This window comes from Grampus griseus (assembly GCF_964374135.1).
Source record: "Grampus griseus genome assembly, chromosome: 16".
In the NCBI taxonomy this organism is placed as follows: domain Eukaryota; kingdom Metazoa; phylum Chordata; class Mammalia; order Artiodactyla; family Delphinidae; genus Grampus; species Grampus griseus.
The window spans coordinates 74,325,544-74,341,032 of record NC_139010.1 but is presented as its reverse complement, the minus strand read 5'-3'; the positions used below and the strand labels follow the sequence as shown (position 1 = coordinate 74,341,032).

Sequence of the window (15,489 nt, the reverse complement as noted above, 5' to 3'; positions counted from 1 at the left end):
CGGCATAAGAATCACCTGGAGGGGGCTTCCCTGGTAGCGCAGTGGTTGAGAGTCCGCCTGCTGATGAAGTGGGACATGGGTTCGTGCCCCGGTCCGGGAAGATCCCACATGCCACGGAGCGGCTGGGCCTGTGAGCTATGGCCGCTGAGCCTGCGCGTCCGGAGCCTGTGCTCCGCAACGGGAGAGGCCTGCATACAGGAAAAAAAAAAAAAAAAAAAAGAATCACCTGGAAGGCTCAAATGGATTTCTGTATCATGTGTTACACGCTCCCCACTTTTCTGACTCCCTAAGTCTGGGTTGGGGCCTGGCAGGTTGCATTTACATTAAGTTAACAAGTTTCCAGGTGATGCTGATGCTGCTCTGGTATCAGATTTTGAGAGCCACTGATAGTAGGTAGTGGCCAGTCTTTGCAGTAGACCAAGAATGAATTAATAATACCTGCTATAGTTTCTGAATACATCCTCCCCTTACAAACAAATAACAAGAAAAAAAACTCAAAAGGAATATCTGGTAGGGCTTACCTGGTTTGCTTTAGCCTGTGTGAAACCAAATGCACTTCAATTTTTAATTCCAGAGCTACTAATAAGTAGTATGCCTTGGACTTTTTATATTAAACATTTATTTTGACTTCCATTAAATTAATTTACTTCACATACATTATTGAATACCTATCATATGATAGTTTGGAGCTGGGGCTCTAGCGCTGAATTCCTTCTCCAAGGGGCTTATGTGTAGTTTGAGGAAGATTGATAATAAACACATAATGTGTCAAGGGTTGATAAGTTACTTGGATAACAAAGTATGAGAGTTGAACATATTTATTCCTGCCTGGTATGAATTACATATCCCTAATAGTTTCTCATTTATTAGCAATCTGATAGTATTTCCTGAACCTTAGATTCCAGCTATTCCATGTGTTTTAGATTTTATTTCACTTTATTTTAGTAAAGGTCAGTTGTAGTACTTTCTCAATAGAACTGAGGCTGTGTGAGCTTGTTATCTTATGCGTTTCAAGGTTTAAGCCTTGTGGCGTGATGTTATGAGGGCAACCTGAGGGTTTTTACATTTTGTGAACTTGAATGTCTCTAGAGGGCATATGCATTCTCCAGCTCATTGAAATGCTCACTGCTCTTTTTTATTCTTATACCAGGCCTGTTTTACTCACTTATGTTAATGGCCTGGGCCTTGTAGGCATTTGAGTTTAGAATACCTTCTTTAAACAGTTTTAAAAATAGTGCACTTTTTTCAAGCTGGAAAATCTAACCTAGGTAAAATGTAGTTATTTAATGGTAATTTCATTTTTGTTTAGGTTCCATGTTTCATATTTTTTTTGGTTAGTCTGAACTTTTTTGTGGGCAAAGTTGAAAGCGATTGATTACATTTCTCTAGCTAGAGGATCTAGTTTTAGAATTCAGGACTGGACGCACGCACACACACACACACACATACACACACTGTGAGGCTGTGCATGTCAAATGTTGGATAAACCAAACAGCTAATATATTTTGTTTGTTTTAAGTCAGAGATTGGGTTGAGATTAGCAAGAAATTCAATATCTTAACATTTTCTGGCTTGTCATTTTAAGTGTTGACCACAGATTGGTATGAAAAACCTTCCTAACCTTTGGCTAAGTGTATGAATACCAACTAGTGCTCGTTCTTCGAACTCCCTGTAGCTCTGCAGATGCTTCTCTGTGTTCTGCTTTCCTTTGCTACTGTGGTGAAGATTGGGTGGCTCCTGAGAAGAAAGTCATGTTAGCCAGTGTCTTAGTCTGTTCATGCTGCTGTACCAGACTATCATAGACTGGGTGGCTTATTTATCTCATGCTTTGGGAGGATGAGAAGTCTAAGATCAAGGCGCTGGCAGATTCAGAGTCTGGTGAGAGAGCCTGCTTCCTGGTTCATAGAAGGCCATCTTCTCACTGGGTCCTCACATGGCAGAAGCGGTGAGGGAGTTCTCCAGAGACTCTAAATCCATTCATGTGAGGGCTCCGCCCCCATGACCTAAAAACCTCCCAAAGGCTCCACCTCCTAATGCCATCACATTGGGAGTTAGTGTTTCAACACATGAGTCTTGGGGGGACACAAACATTCACTCCGTAATAGGTAGGATGTAAGTGAATTGGTTTTCTGTTGTTTTTCAAGCAAAATATATGTGGAAATATAGCTTCTTTTTAGATGTGGAAATAGGATTTAAGATTTTCTACTGTGACTTGTGCCTTTTTCGTTTTGGTTTGAAAGTCTGTTTTCAAAGATATTTAAAACCAGAGCAGTTTTTGTTTTTTTTTTAATGCCACATGAAAGACTTGAGAGGCATCAGAAATCATTGCTTCTGTGGAACTTCATTCTGTCCTTACAGCTGCGGGACTTCACATCTTAGGTTCTTTTTCCTCTGTCACATCTTTGACTTGGAGATTTGCCAAAGTGAAACATGTGCTTGGGAAGCAGGTGTCTCCCCAGCCGCAGTGCAGGGTGGAGTTAATTGAACCGAGTGGTCCAGGAACCCATGGGGTTGGTGTGTTCATTCTTGGCTTTCAGTACTTGAAGATTTCTTTCTGAGCTTGTCACTTACCTTCCTTAATTCCCAGCGTTTGGCGTAGAGCAGGTGTATGATGTGGTTTAGGTGATAGACACTTGATAGGAGGTTCAATAACCTAGAATCACATAGTGAGAAAGTTCTTTGTTTTTCAGTTACTTAAAAAAAAATTTTTTTTTTTTTAAATCCTTCTGAAAGCAGAAAGGTGGTATTTTGGAGCTAGCATGTAACACTTCTCAGCATCTGCCGATCTCCTTTATTCACAGGGAAAGCAAGCTTCACTCAGAACCTTTAAAGGCAGTAGGACCTAGCTAGAATTTAATAACACTGTGTTTATTTCTATATTGCACATGACACTACTTTTCTGTTTTTGATCAATTCTTATTTTGTTTTAAGTGCGAGTAGTTTTATGCACAAGGGGGTGATTCTAGGAAGCACCTGCAGGAGTGTGGAGACAGAGACAGGGATGGTAAGGAAGCCATAAAGAAGGCAACACTGCGGCGACTGGAGTGGAATCCCAGTGGGGACTTGGGAGTCAGTGCATACTCACCCAGAGTAAAGGGAGACGCGGGGTACTTACACTGAGTTCTCATTAGTCATTACTTGATGGTGACTCCTGGGGGTGTTAATTCTCTAGAACTTCCAACTGGCCTCTCCTTCAGGCAGAGCAACCCCGGCAGCCAGAGAGAACACTGGCATATAATGGTAGGTGTTGACAGTGGCCTTTGTGGATCACTGTAAATGGGTGGGGTACCAACAGTTTCAGCTTCACTCCCAGACGTGCTAAGCTTCTCCTACATCCTCGTCATCTTAGTCAACGGCAACCCCATCCTTCGGTGCTGAAGGCTAAAAACTTTAGAATCATCCTTGACCCTTCTCTCACATCTCACATCCAAACCATCAGCAAATCTTGTTGGCTCTGCCTTAAAATATATTCAAAATCTGACCTCTCCTCTTGCCCTCACTGCTACCACCTACTCCAATCCCCCATCATCTCACAGCCTTCTAACTTAGTTTATTGCTAGTACAGAAGCTGGAATGATCCATAGAAAATCAAAGTCAGATTACATCACTGCTCAAAACCTTCCACATGTCCTCATCTTAGAGTGAAAGGCAAAGTCTTTCCATTGCCCATAAAGCCCTCCAGCATCTGGCCTCCTTCTCCCTTTTGTGTGTGTACCTGTGTGTGCACACGCATGTACAGTTCTTTCTGTTTTTAGTCTTATATGTAGTCAAAACATTCCTCTCCATTTTCTTCCCTATTTTTTTTTTAGTGTGGGTTATGTGATTCATTTGTGAATTAGATTCATTTGCCACAGTTTGCCATTCCATCTTTACCACTACATCCTGGGTGAAATTTTGTGTTTTTTTCATACAGTGAATGTACTTTTTATAGTGTATAGTTCTGTTGGTTTTGACAAATGCATGGAGTGGTGTATCCGCTACCGTGGTTCCATACAAAAGAGTCCATTGTCTTAAAAATTCCTTCCTGCTTCCCCTTTGCAGACAGTCCTTCTTTCCACCTTCCAGTCCCACTGGCAACCACTGATCTGTTTTCCTCCCTATAGTTATGCCTTTATAAATAAATGAGAGTCTTACCATATGTAGCCTTTTTGGTCTGATTCTTTGATTTCAGAATACATTTAAGATGATTCTGTGTTGTGTAAATCAATAGTTCACTCCTCAAGTGTCCTTTAAGTATATTTAAGCAAAAAAAAAAGTGAACTGATTTAAAGAAAATATTGAACAAACATGATATAGGTGGCACATAGACGTGAGAAACGTCTTGAACCTGAATGACTAAAATTTGGAAATCAGTAGTGTGATAGAAAGATGCTAGGTCAAGGCTTTGCTTTACCTGGTACCTCTGCCAGTGATTAGCTGTGTGCACTTGGGGAAGTCAACCTTCTGCTCTTGAGTTTCTGATAAAAATAAAGAGTAAAATGGCTGATCCAGTCGTTGTTAGCTCCTACCATGGTTCATAAGACACAGGGTATCTTAGGTGCTTTGGGTAGCTCTTTTTTTTTTTTTTTTTTTTTTTTTGCGGCACGCGGGCCTCTCACTGTTGTGGCCTCTCCTGTTGCAGAGCACAGGCTCACAGACGCGCAGGCCCAGCGGCCATGGCTCACGGGCCCAGCTGCCCCGCGGCATGTGGGATCCTCCCAGACCGGGGCACAGAACCCGTGTCCCCTGCATCGGCAGGCGGACTCCCAACCACTGCGCCACCAGGGAAGCCTGGGTAGCTCTTTTTAACATTAGCATTTCATTGTTGTGAAGCACCCATCACCCCTGGATTTCACAGTTGTTAGGACAACCTGTTACAAATGCTTTATTAGATCTATCATGGAGGAATAAGAGCCAGCCGTTAAGAATGAGGTACGCCTTCAATGTAAGGCTCCAGTTCATCCACATTTTTTTTTCTGTTGGGCTTTTCTAAAGGATAGGCTAGGGAGAGCCTGAGTCAGAGCTGTAGTCATGTCCAGGAGGTACTGGTGGTGCGATAAATCTCTGTGAGTTTTTAGCACTCTAGCATTTGGAATTTAATTTCCATAGTCCTTTCCCTAGGTAGATTTCCCAGAGCTGTCTGTAAAGATGGATTGGAGGTCATAGTTTCCCAGAACTTTATCGTGGTTCGTGCATAGGCCATCTTGTCACATCGTTGGCAATGTGTATTTGAGGGTCAGTGCATGTTAAGAACTCTCCACTGATAACAGAAACCGGGAAAGGGAACCAGAGATAATTGCTGTTTTGTTTTTATTTTTGAAGATGAACAGATTCATAGTAATTCTTTTTTAAATCATAATTAATGGCTGCTTAAAATCCCTGGCCAGGTTGGGATTTTTGAAATTGGAAATGGGATAATAATTGAGTTGTATTTAGGTGACACAGTGTCAGTGTAAAATCGGAGAGTCAGTGGGAGGAGTTTGAGAATGCAGAACTGATTTGTGTTGATCTTACATGTGGCACATGGTAATACTAATTTCACTTTTTACTTTTAGTAATGAATGTTATAACTATTGAAGATTATAAGAGCACATACTGGCCAAAATTGGATGGTGCCATAGATCAGCTTTTAACTCAGAGTCCTGGTGACTATATCCCCATATCCTATGAACAGATATACAGGTAAGTCAAGATTTAATTTGCTTGGGTTTTAGAGGGTATAGTGAAGTTTACAGCAACTTGAATTATGACAGTTTGTATGCATATAATATATGATACCTACATTAAGGCTCTGTAAGTTATTTATATGTTCCGTACTTGTGGATTGGGGGTTTGATTTATACTTTTTGCTTCAGAATTGGTTTTCAAATGAAGATAGTGTTAATCCTACCTCAGCCTGCCACGCCCACCATACATAATGCAGAAATTATAGAGGTCAGTGGAAAAAGACAAAAAATATGTAGTTTTAGTATCACAGGGAGATGTTAGCTTAATCTGTTGATGTTTGTGGCACACAAGTTTAACTATCTTTGGTTATTTTGTTTCCCAGCTCCTGGTAAATGGAAGTAGCAAATCAGTGAGGACTGGGGTGGGTTGTGAGATCAGCCCAGTCACAAGAGGAGGAAGTGACAACTGTGCTGTTCTGCACAAGTGATGCACAAAGAGGTTACACAGCAAACGTTTTTGTTAGTTAGAAACCTGCTGATTGTCACTCTCTTCCTTATTTTGACATTCATTAAAACGAGAGAGAAACTGGCTTATAAGTAGTTATCATAGTCAGACTCTCAGATAATCACCCAATATTAGATTATCTAATACTGATAAAACATTTAATAGAATACTCAAAAAGATTATTTGTAGCTGGTGATAATGTCCCTTCCATATGAACACTGATTGGGGCAGGATAACTTTTTGTTTTAAGAGTTGCAATGAGTCACTTTTTGAGGCCTGAATTAATTATTTGACCAGTGGTTACATATTGAGGGTATGCCTTAACCTTAGGTTGAATTAAGTGCTTCAACCTTAAAATCGTTAACTTGGTTTTTCTGTCTCCCCTCCTCCCCACAGTTGTGTGTATAAATGTGTATGCCAGCAGCACTCGGAACAGATGTATAGTGATCTGATTAAAAAGATAACTAATCACTTAGAAAGAGTCTCAAAGGAGCTGCAGGTAAAGAACTTACGGTATTGGTTTTAGCTTCTTTGGGGTTTTCTGACTGGTTGGAATTAGCTTGTATATTATACCTTTGGAGGCTTGTTCATTTGATTATGATATAAATATATAAATATTTTAGAGATGAATATTGATCAAATGTCTTATCTTTGGAATAGATTAATTTGAAAATTTGACATAAACTGTGGACATTTTTGAATTAAATGTATTTCCGACTTTAATTCTGTTTATTACCATGCAATATTTCTTTTATGTAAAACCTTATTCTGTTAACCTCAGTATTTGGTGACTTTTATATTATAAACGTGTATATTCTAATTTTTTTCTGGAACTTTTTTGAAAATTATTATCTTTGAAGTGGTATTTGCCTACCAGTTTCTAATATTTGCTAATATAAACAACTGAAGTCAGCATTTTGTTGATAAACCCTCTACAGATGAACATCATCCCAGCTGTAAAATCTGGGGCAAGTTGCAGGAAATATTTTATTTAAGGAAGCACTTGGCTTCTTGATCCTACTCTGCCCCTCCCTGCCTCAGTAAAGTTTCCAGTGCTTGAAGGTCAGGTACTATCTTTATTCCAGGACCAGATCACATTTTAGTTGTGGTGTAGAAGTTACAAGATGTGCAGAAAAGTCACTCAGCAGTAGATCACCAGGGTCCACACCACAATTAGGAAGTGCTCCAGCAATTCTGAAATATCTACAGTTTCTAGCAAGTGCTGGGTTGCTATTTGGATATTCTCCTCACTTACCTGTGGTTTTTTTTTGTTTTTTTTTTTTAAGTATAGCCAGAGCTGTGTTTATCATAGCCAAATATATCTTTTTCCTGTTGTTAGTGTAAATTGTTTTCGTCATCTTTTTGCCATTAAATACAGAACCTTTATTCATTTAGTAAATATATTTAGTGCTAGGCATTGTATGTAAACCATAGATGAAACCTGAGATCTGCGCATTGTAGCTTTGAATGATTTGCTTACTAATTCTTGACTCTACCCTCTCTCTGAATCCCCACGTTCGATTTACTGCTGAATCCTAGTTATGTTCTATTTCTCTCTTGGCTCCTGTCCACTTGGCCACCACCCAGTCCAGGCCACATCATCTCAAGTGTTTTACTAAAATGCTCATCTTAGTTGGTGCTCTGCCTCTAGTCTTAACACATCTAACTAGAATCTTGCGTTTCAGTCAGAGTGACTGCTTCTAAAGTACAGCTCTGATTATCATATTCCTATTAGAATAAAGTCTAAATTTCTTAATATGATTTAGGAAGCCTTTCACTTTCTGACTCCTGCTTATTTCTGCAGCCTGATGTCTTACCTTTCTGCTCCTGCCTACTGAACTTATTTCAGTTCCTTGAACATTTTAGGTACTATCTCACATCTTGGCTTTTGCCATGTTTACTTAACTGTCTGAAACATTCTTCCTTTTCTTCTGCGCTCTTATTTTTTCGGTCAGTGTGAACTTAACATTTAGGCTGCCACTTAGACATCATTTGTTTTGGGAAACATTCTCTGATACCTTGTTCCCCAAGTCAGGTTTGGGAGCCCCTCATCTGTGCTACTGTAACACCCAGTACTTCATGGTAGTTCATTGTGTAATTTCTGGTTTAGCTGTTCCCCTTCCCCACATTCCCCACCCCACATGCCCACCTGAGAGGGCAGAGGAGCATGTCTGTTTTCATTATTGTGCTGTTAGTACCTTGCCCAGTATCTCATACATACTAAGCATCACTTGCTGAATGAAATGTATAGCAAATGAATGTTTGTAAATATTTACTCTCTGTTGGATAGTGAAAGCTTTTCTAGTAGAAATCCGAGTTTGGTCTCGTTTTTTAACATGAAGTCTTGGTGGTCTTTGGGGTGCAGGGTGTACCAGAGATTTCATTAGATCGACAAAGAACTCATCTCAAAAAAGATTGTTTTATGAATACTGTTTTGCTATTATTAAAATAATATTAAATATTCTAAAGCAGAAAGCGAACCATTTCAATTCAAATTATAAGGATAAAATAATTACTTGTCTTGCTTATAAAAGTTATCTATGAAATGTGAATTGGAAATTTTATAATATGTTTTACACGTATGCTTTGCCATCCCGTGAGTCATTAATTTGACTGATAGAATTGTGATTTGCTAGTTATTTGTCATATTGCAGTTTCTGCTTGTGTAGAATTTTTTCTTGTACTTAATTTTGTAAGCACTATACGACTACATTTCATTCTTACAATTAGAATATTACTGTAAAATGTTTTTTAAAGTTAGAGGGCACTATAGTACTGCGTTATCAAGCTCAGTCTAATTGGCAGTTTTGGAAGGCCACTTGGCTACATTCTCTGGCATAAATTTGCTTGATCAATTATCAGTAGTACAAAGGTAACCTGTTACTTGCCCAGGATGGGCTGCACAGGGTACTAATACTTGAGAGTCACTGAGGTTCAGAGAGTAAGTTTCTGAGGTTTTGGAGAGTGAGATCCCTGTCAGTGTGTGTAGAGCTCCTTTATTCTTTATCAGGAATGCATAATAGTTCATCGTACCTTGCTTTACTGATGAACCTCAATTTATTTAACCACTTTTTAATCCATGAATATTTAGGTTGCTTCCAGTCTTTTGCTGTTACTAACAGTGCTACAGGGAATAATCAATCTTGTAAGTTTTATTATGCTTCACTTCACTGTACTTCACAGATATTGCATTTTTTACAGACTGAAGAAGGTTTGTGGCAGCCATGTGCTGAGCAAGTCTTTCGGCATCATTTTTCCAAAGGCATTTGCTTGCTTCTTGTCTCTGTGTCACATTTTGGTAATTCTCACAATATTTCAAACTTTTTCATTATCTCTATATTTGTTATTGTGATTTGTGATCAGTGATCTTTGAATTACTGCTGTGACTTGCTGAAGGTTCAGATGACGGTTAGCATTTTTTAGCAATAAAGTATTTTTTATTATTTTTTTATTATTATTATTTTTAGCAATAAATTATTTCAAAATTAAGGTATGTACATTGTTTTTTTTAGATATAATGCTATTGCACACTTAATAGACTATGGTATAGTGTAAATATAACGTCTATATGCACTGGGAAACAAAAAATTCATGTGACTCGATTTATTGATATTTGCTTTATTGTGGCGGTCTGCAGTTGAACCTGCAGTATCTCTGAGGTCTGCCTGGCATGTCATTTACTATGTCCATATTTTGTGGTTCACAAAAGTTGTACCAAGTTATATGCTTCCACTGGTTCTATACGTTTCAGAGTGCCTGTTTTCCCTACCATTACTAATATGGCGTATTAGGTAACTAAAGAATTTTTGCTTTATACTAATAATAGGAATAATTCTTATAAAAATAACATAGACAGACTTCCCTGGTGGCGCAGTGGTTGAGAGTCTGCGTGCCAATGCAGGGGACATGGGTTTGTGCCCCGGTCCGGGAAGATCCCACATGCCGAGGAGCGGCTGGGCCCGTGAGCCATGGCCGCTGAGCCTGCGCGTCCGGAGCCTGTTACTCCGCAACGGGAGAGGCCACAACAGTGAGAGGCCCGCGTACCACAAAAATAAATAAATAAATAAAAAATAACATAGACAAGGGTGATAGCTCTTTTGATGCTAGTATTTAAAAAACCATATTGATAAATGTGAAGGTAATATACGATGTAAAACCAGGGAATTTAGCTTGTCTTTAGAATCCATACGTGTCCTACTTTGAGTTCAGCAATATGGGACTATAAAAAAATCTTACTTTGAAATGATCTTTTTTGTAAAAGAATGTAAACTCGAACGATTGTTAAATAGCAGGGTAAAGTGGATAAAAACATGGGGACCTGGGCTCTGGTCTCAACTCTGCCACTCAGCAACTGTGTGCCTCTTGATTAAACATGCTAATATCATCTTGTGAATTTTCTCAACGTTAAAATGAAGTGGCTTTACTGAAACACCTGGTTGCTTTAAGCTCAGTTCTAAGATATTTTTTCTTTGCTTCCTGCTTGGCAAATGCTTCTTCATTCTCTTCTCAGGCTTAAACTCACTTGTGTCCACCTGTGTAAAATCTTCCTAGAACCCTCACACTCCCCTCAAACAAACAAGCAAACAAACAGGCCATTGGAACTTTTTCTTCTGTGCATTCGTAGCGTCTTGGCAATAACTCTGTATTGTTTTTGCGACCATGTCTGGCCACCTCACAGCCCTGTCCTCCTTTGAGGGCTTGTGTTTTTATCCTTAGTGCCTGGCAGTTACAGCTCAGCAAATGTTGAGTGAATGCTCAGCATCAAATTTGACCAGTGGGAAGAGTAGCATAATTAGCCTTGTATGACCACTAATCTTTGTGTCTCTAGGTGCTTAGGCAATGAATTTATTCATTGTTCAGTTAATCCAGTACATTAATTTATTCAGTGTTGCAAGTATGTGGCATAATCCTGGTGTAATCTCTACTTTATAGAGACCTTAAGGGCAGTTTTCATTGGGGACAGAACAAGAGTGTATGCCAGGGCCCATGAGCCAGAAAAGTTTTATTTGGGTGGAGTGTTTTGTTTGCAGTTGCAGCTCTGATTTTAGTAATGATATATTGTTACTATGAGCTAGAACAGGAGTGTGGGATGAGTTGAATTTGACAGATAATCAGAAATTTAGTGTTGGGGTTGATAAAATCAATGAGTTGAACCTTTAGGGCATCAGCCTCTTATCTCTCAAGGGCATCTTAAAATAACTACTGGTGTGTGTATAGTTTACATGGCCCAGAGTGACTTACTTATCTCTATCAAAAGCCATATATCAGTGTTGGAGGGACTGAAGAGTGTATGAAATAATGTTTCCTATTCCCCAGTTACTGATTTAAAAGCTAGAGAATACTGGTTTTTAGAGATTGTAAAAGATTATTTTAATTTGTTGAACCTAAATGCTTTAATATAACAACATAATCTAACTTGCTTCCTCTTTTAAAAAAATAAATATTGTTTTCATTTTGGAAACAATGACTTTTTGACCGGCAACTTAAAAATTTTTCTTGTTAAATTTATTAAACTACTTATATAGCTAAACCTACTTAGTATTCTGCTTACTCTTGTATTTTATTACATGTATATCTTTACTTTTTACTTACTACTAGATTGTTTGAACTGTGACATATATTTTGCGTTAGTTTTTTTTTAAACCGTTATCTCCGCTTGTGCTTCACTCCTCTGTTCTTTAAATGTGGTAATGAACATCTCTATTTTATTTTCCTTTTTCCATGCCTCCTGAACCTCAAAATGTGAATTTCCAGTTCTGATTTTTTGATATACCAAAATTGGTTTATTAGTTCAGTAAACAATATTCTGGTTAGTTTTGGCAAATTCTGTTGAAACTTTTAGCAATCACTGTACTTTTGGTGAGGGCTCAAACCAGCTTTTCCAAATGCCTATTCGACAGTTCAACTTGGATTTCTTCTGACAGATACTTCATATTCATGTCTGAATCTAAATTCCTCTTCTCTCAAATCAGTTTTACTCTCAGACTTGAGATTTTATATTCACCTTTGACTCCTTTTTTCTCCCTTACCTGTTATTTCCAGGTGATAGTCAAGGTTAATAGAATACGGCAATTTCATTTGCTTCTGTCCCCTTTCATTCCCATTGCTGTCATCTTTTTCCTTATTATTGGTTCGTGCCTGCACTAGAGCAGTACTCTCCTAACTGGTCTGCCTTTCTGCAGTCTGTTCTTTTGACTGACTAATCCTCTAAAAATGCTAATTTTTGATGGGCATACTTTCTTGTTCCCAAACCTTAAAGACTCCTTGTTGCTTTTCTCAATCACAGTTGATTTCTTGGATAGTATAAAAACAACTGAGCTGGTTGACTGGTTACAGGGCTACCTAGTGGGGAACTTAATATAGCTAGCTCTTTCCTATATAACTATGCAAGGTACTCTGTTAGGTACAGCCGTAGACATATGATTGATAAGGTAGATAATTTTAGACCAACCCTCCTGCTGAGAACAATTTTTAAAATGGGCCAGGGAGCTAATAAAAAAATGAAGAATTGTAGGACCAAGACCTGGGAAGAGAAGGAAATCCAGAGACAGGAGACTAGCACTTGCGCCATTTCTCTTCTAGAGGCACCTATTTATTCTGGAAGAAGAGGCTGCTAGGCTGAGGAATTTAATAGAGCTTTGATGGGTTTATGGGGATAGAGTAATAAAAATTGGAGGTCAGGTCCCACCAAACCTAAAGGATCACATCCCAGGTATAGTAAGAATAATAAGTTACAGACTAGCTTGTTGTAGCTGACACTTGATTCCTGACTGGATTCAGATGGTCTGGATTTGCTGGCTCCTCTAGTTGCTTACCAGAAGCGAAAGTAAATCCTTCCTGGAGAAAGAACATTATCCTAGACATCAAATTGTTTCCATAATTTTTCATAAACAGTGTCTGACGTTCAGTCAGAAATATGTAGTTATATTAGGAGGTGAGGTGATCATAAAACCAAGAGAAATACATTTTTTAGACAAGAATTGGGAGAGTGCTTCCCTGGTGGCGCAGTGGTTGAGAGTCCGCCTGCCGATGCAGGGGACACGGGTTCGTGCCCCGGTCCGGGAAGATCCCACAGGCCGCAGAGCGCCTGGGCCCGTGAGCCATGGCCACTGAGCCTGCGCGTCCAGAGCCTGTGCTCCGCAATGGGAGAGGCCACAACAGTGAGAGGCCCGCGTACGGCCAAAAAAAAAAAAAAAAAAGGAAAAAAAAAAAGAATTGGGAGAATTCATCACCAGTAATCTCTAACTTTAAAGAAATACTGGAATGTTCCTCAGATAGAAAGAAAATGTCCCTAGATGAAAATTTGAAGAACCAGTAGGAATGAAGGAAAACAAGGATAAATATGCAAGTGTAGAATAATAATAGTGATAATGTCTTATAGGGTATAATATAAATAACCCAAACACATGACAGTTGCATGGAAGATGGAAGAAGGTAAAAGGATTTAAAATGTTCTAAGGCCCTTGCATTGTTGAGGAAGAAGTAAAAGTACTCATTCATTTCAGTCTATGGGAAGACAAGGATGCAGTCTATAACCTTAGGGTAATAACTGAAAAAAATAGTAAAACGTGTAATTAACAAGATAATAGAGAAAATGGAATAATTTGAAAATAAAGGAGTCAAGAAAGGGTAGAGAAAGGTACAGAGAACAGATGGGACAAATAGAAGAATAGTAAGGTGTATCAATTACATGAAATGTTAAAGACAAAATGCTGCATTAAAAAAGTAAATAATTATTGGACTGAATGACATTCTGCAGCCTTACTAAATGCTGCTAACATGAGACACATCTAAAATATAAGGAGACAGAAAGATTGCAAGCAAGTGATGAAAAAAGATACACCATACAAACATTAGCCAAAAAGAAAAACAGTATAGCTACATTGACATCATAAAAAGTAGACTCACAGCAAGAAGTATTATTGGATATAAAGAGAACCTTTTATTATGACAACGTTCAGTTACTAGGAATATAATAATTCTAAATTTGTATTGACCCAAAATACCCAGAAAAATCAACAGATCCAAAAGGAGAAACAGACAACTCCACAATCATAGTGAGAAATTAACACATCAGTGGCTTTAGCGTTTATCTCAAGAAATTAGAAAAAGAACAACAAATGAAACCCCCAAAAAAGAATTAAGTCACAATCTCTGCTAGTGTACCTTTGGAACAATAAGAAATATTCAGGGAACTGTGGTACAAAGCAGAATAAAGAAAGTGCTGTATCAGACTAAAGGTGAAATGATCACAGACAGATGGAGGGATGAAGAGGAAGATGGCGTTAAAAATACGTCATGAAAAATGATATTTGGGGAGAGGGTGTTTTGAGCTGAGAGAACTTCCATAAGTAAAGGCTTATGGGTAAGAGAGGTTTGGGTAACAAGGAGTGATCCTATGCGGATAGAATGTGAGGTATTTGAGGGAGATTGGGAGGTGATAAGGATGAAAAAGGCAGGCTGGGGCCAAATTGTAGAAGGCCTTAAAGGCCAGGAGTTACATTTTAGGAAGATCGATACAAGACGGATTGGAGTAGGAAAGAATGAGATGTGATTACAGTAGACTAGATGAACTACAGGTCCACAGTCCCTTATCTGTAATTCAAAAATAGAAAAAAAGCTTTGAAAATGGATTTGTTTCCCTCTAAGTTTGGTGCCAAAACTCATTTGGAGTAAAATTTGATTTAAACTCATGTGAGGAAGGAACTTAGTTGGGAACATTCATGTATTTTCTCCCAGAAATATCAATGGATTGATATTCCCAATCTCTACTGGGTATTTTACATAGTATTTGGTATATGTACCATAATACCTTCTAAATCTGAAATCCTCTGAATTATGGCACATCTGGCCCTAGGAATCTTGGATAAGAAATTGTGAACCTGTTGGCAATGAAAAGGGAGAAAGAGATGTCTGGGGCACATTGCAGAGATCAAAGAAACAGGATAGATAAGACAATAATTAAGTTGGAAGAGAGGTGGGATGAGAGGATTTAAAGATCATTTTGGTTTCAGTGGAATTGTTAGAAGTTGGTAGTGGGGACTTGAGAGAGTGAAGGAGAATGATAGTGGTTTTAGAATGTTTATTAGTTCAGCTAACATTTAGTGTCCACGTGCCAGGCATTGTGCTAGATGCAAAGGGTACAGTGATAAATAAGATGGATTTGTTCTTTGTACTGTTTAGGGGAAATGTGCGATGGTCATTTTAATATACTGAAATGTGATGAGTAGTAGGATAGAGATATGAAATGAGTCACAAGTCTTGCTGATTTTCTCCCTTGTAAAATGTCTCAAATTTATCCCCTGCTACTTCCCTAGTTTAGGTCCTTAGTCGTACTTT

At 38.6% G+C, this 15,489-nt stretch overlaps 1 protein-coding gene across 3 annotated transcripts in view; it reads left to right on the top strand.

Annotated features, from left to right (window-relative positions):
• Positions 1-15,489, top strand: part of CACUL1 (CDK2 associated cullin domain 1) — a 68,760-nt gene that overhangs the window by 16,097 nt on the left and 37,174 nt on the right. For all 3 annotated transcript variants that reach the window (XR_014297934.1, XM_082674373.1, XM_082674372.1), the window contains exons 2-3: positions 5,535-5,661; positions 6,547-6,649. Coding sequence is in view for 2 of the 3 variants with exons in the window: in XM_082674373.1 (XP_082530499.1) it covers positions 5,535-5,661; positions 6,547-6,649 (230 nt within the window). In the remaining variant the exon portion in view is untranslated. The remainder of the gene's footprint in view (positions 1-5,534; positions 5,662-6,546; positions 6,650-15,489) is intronic.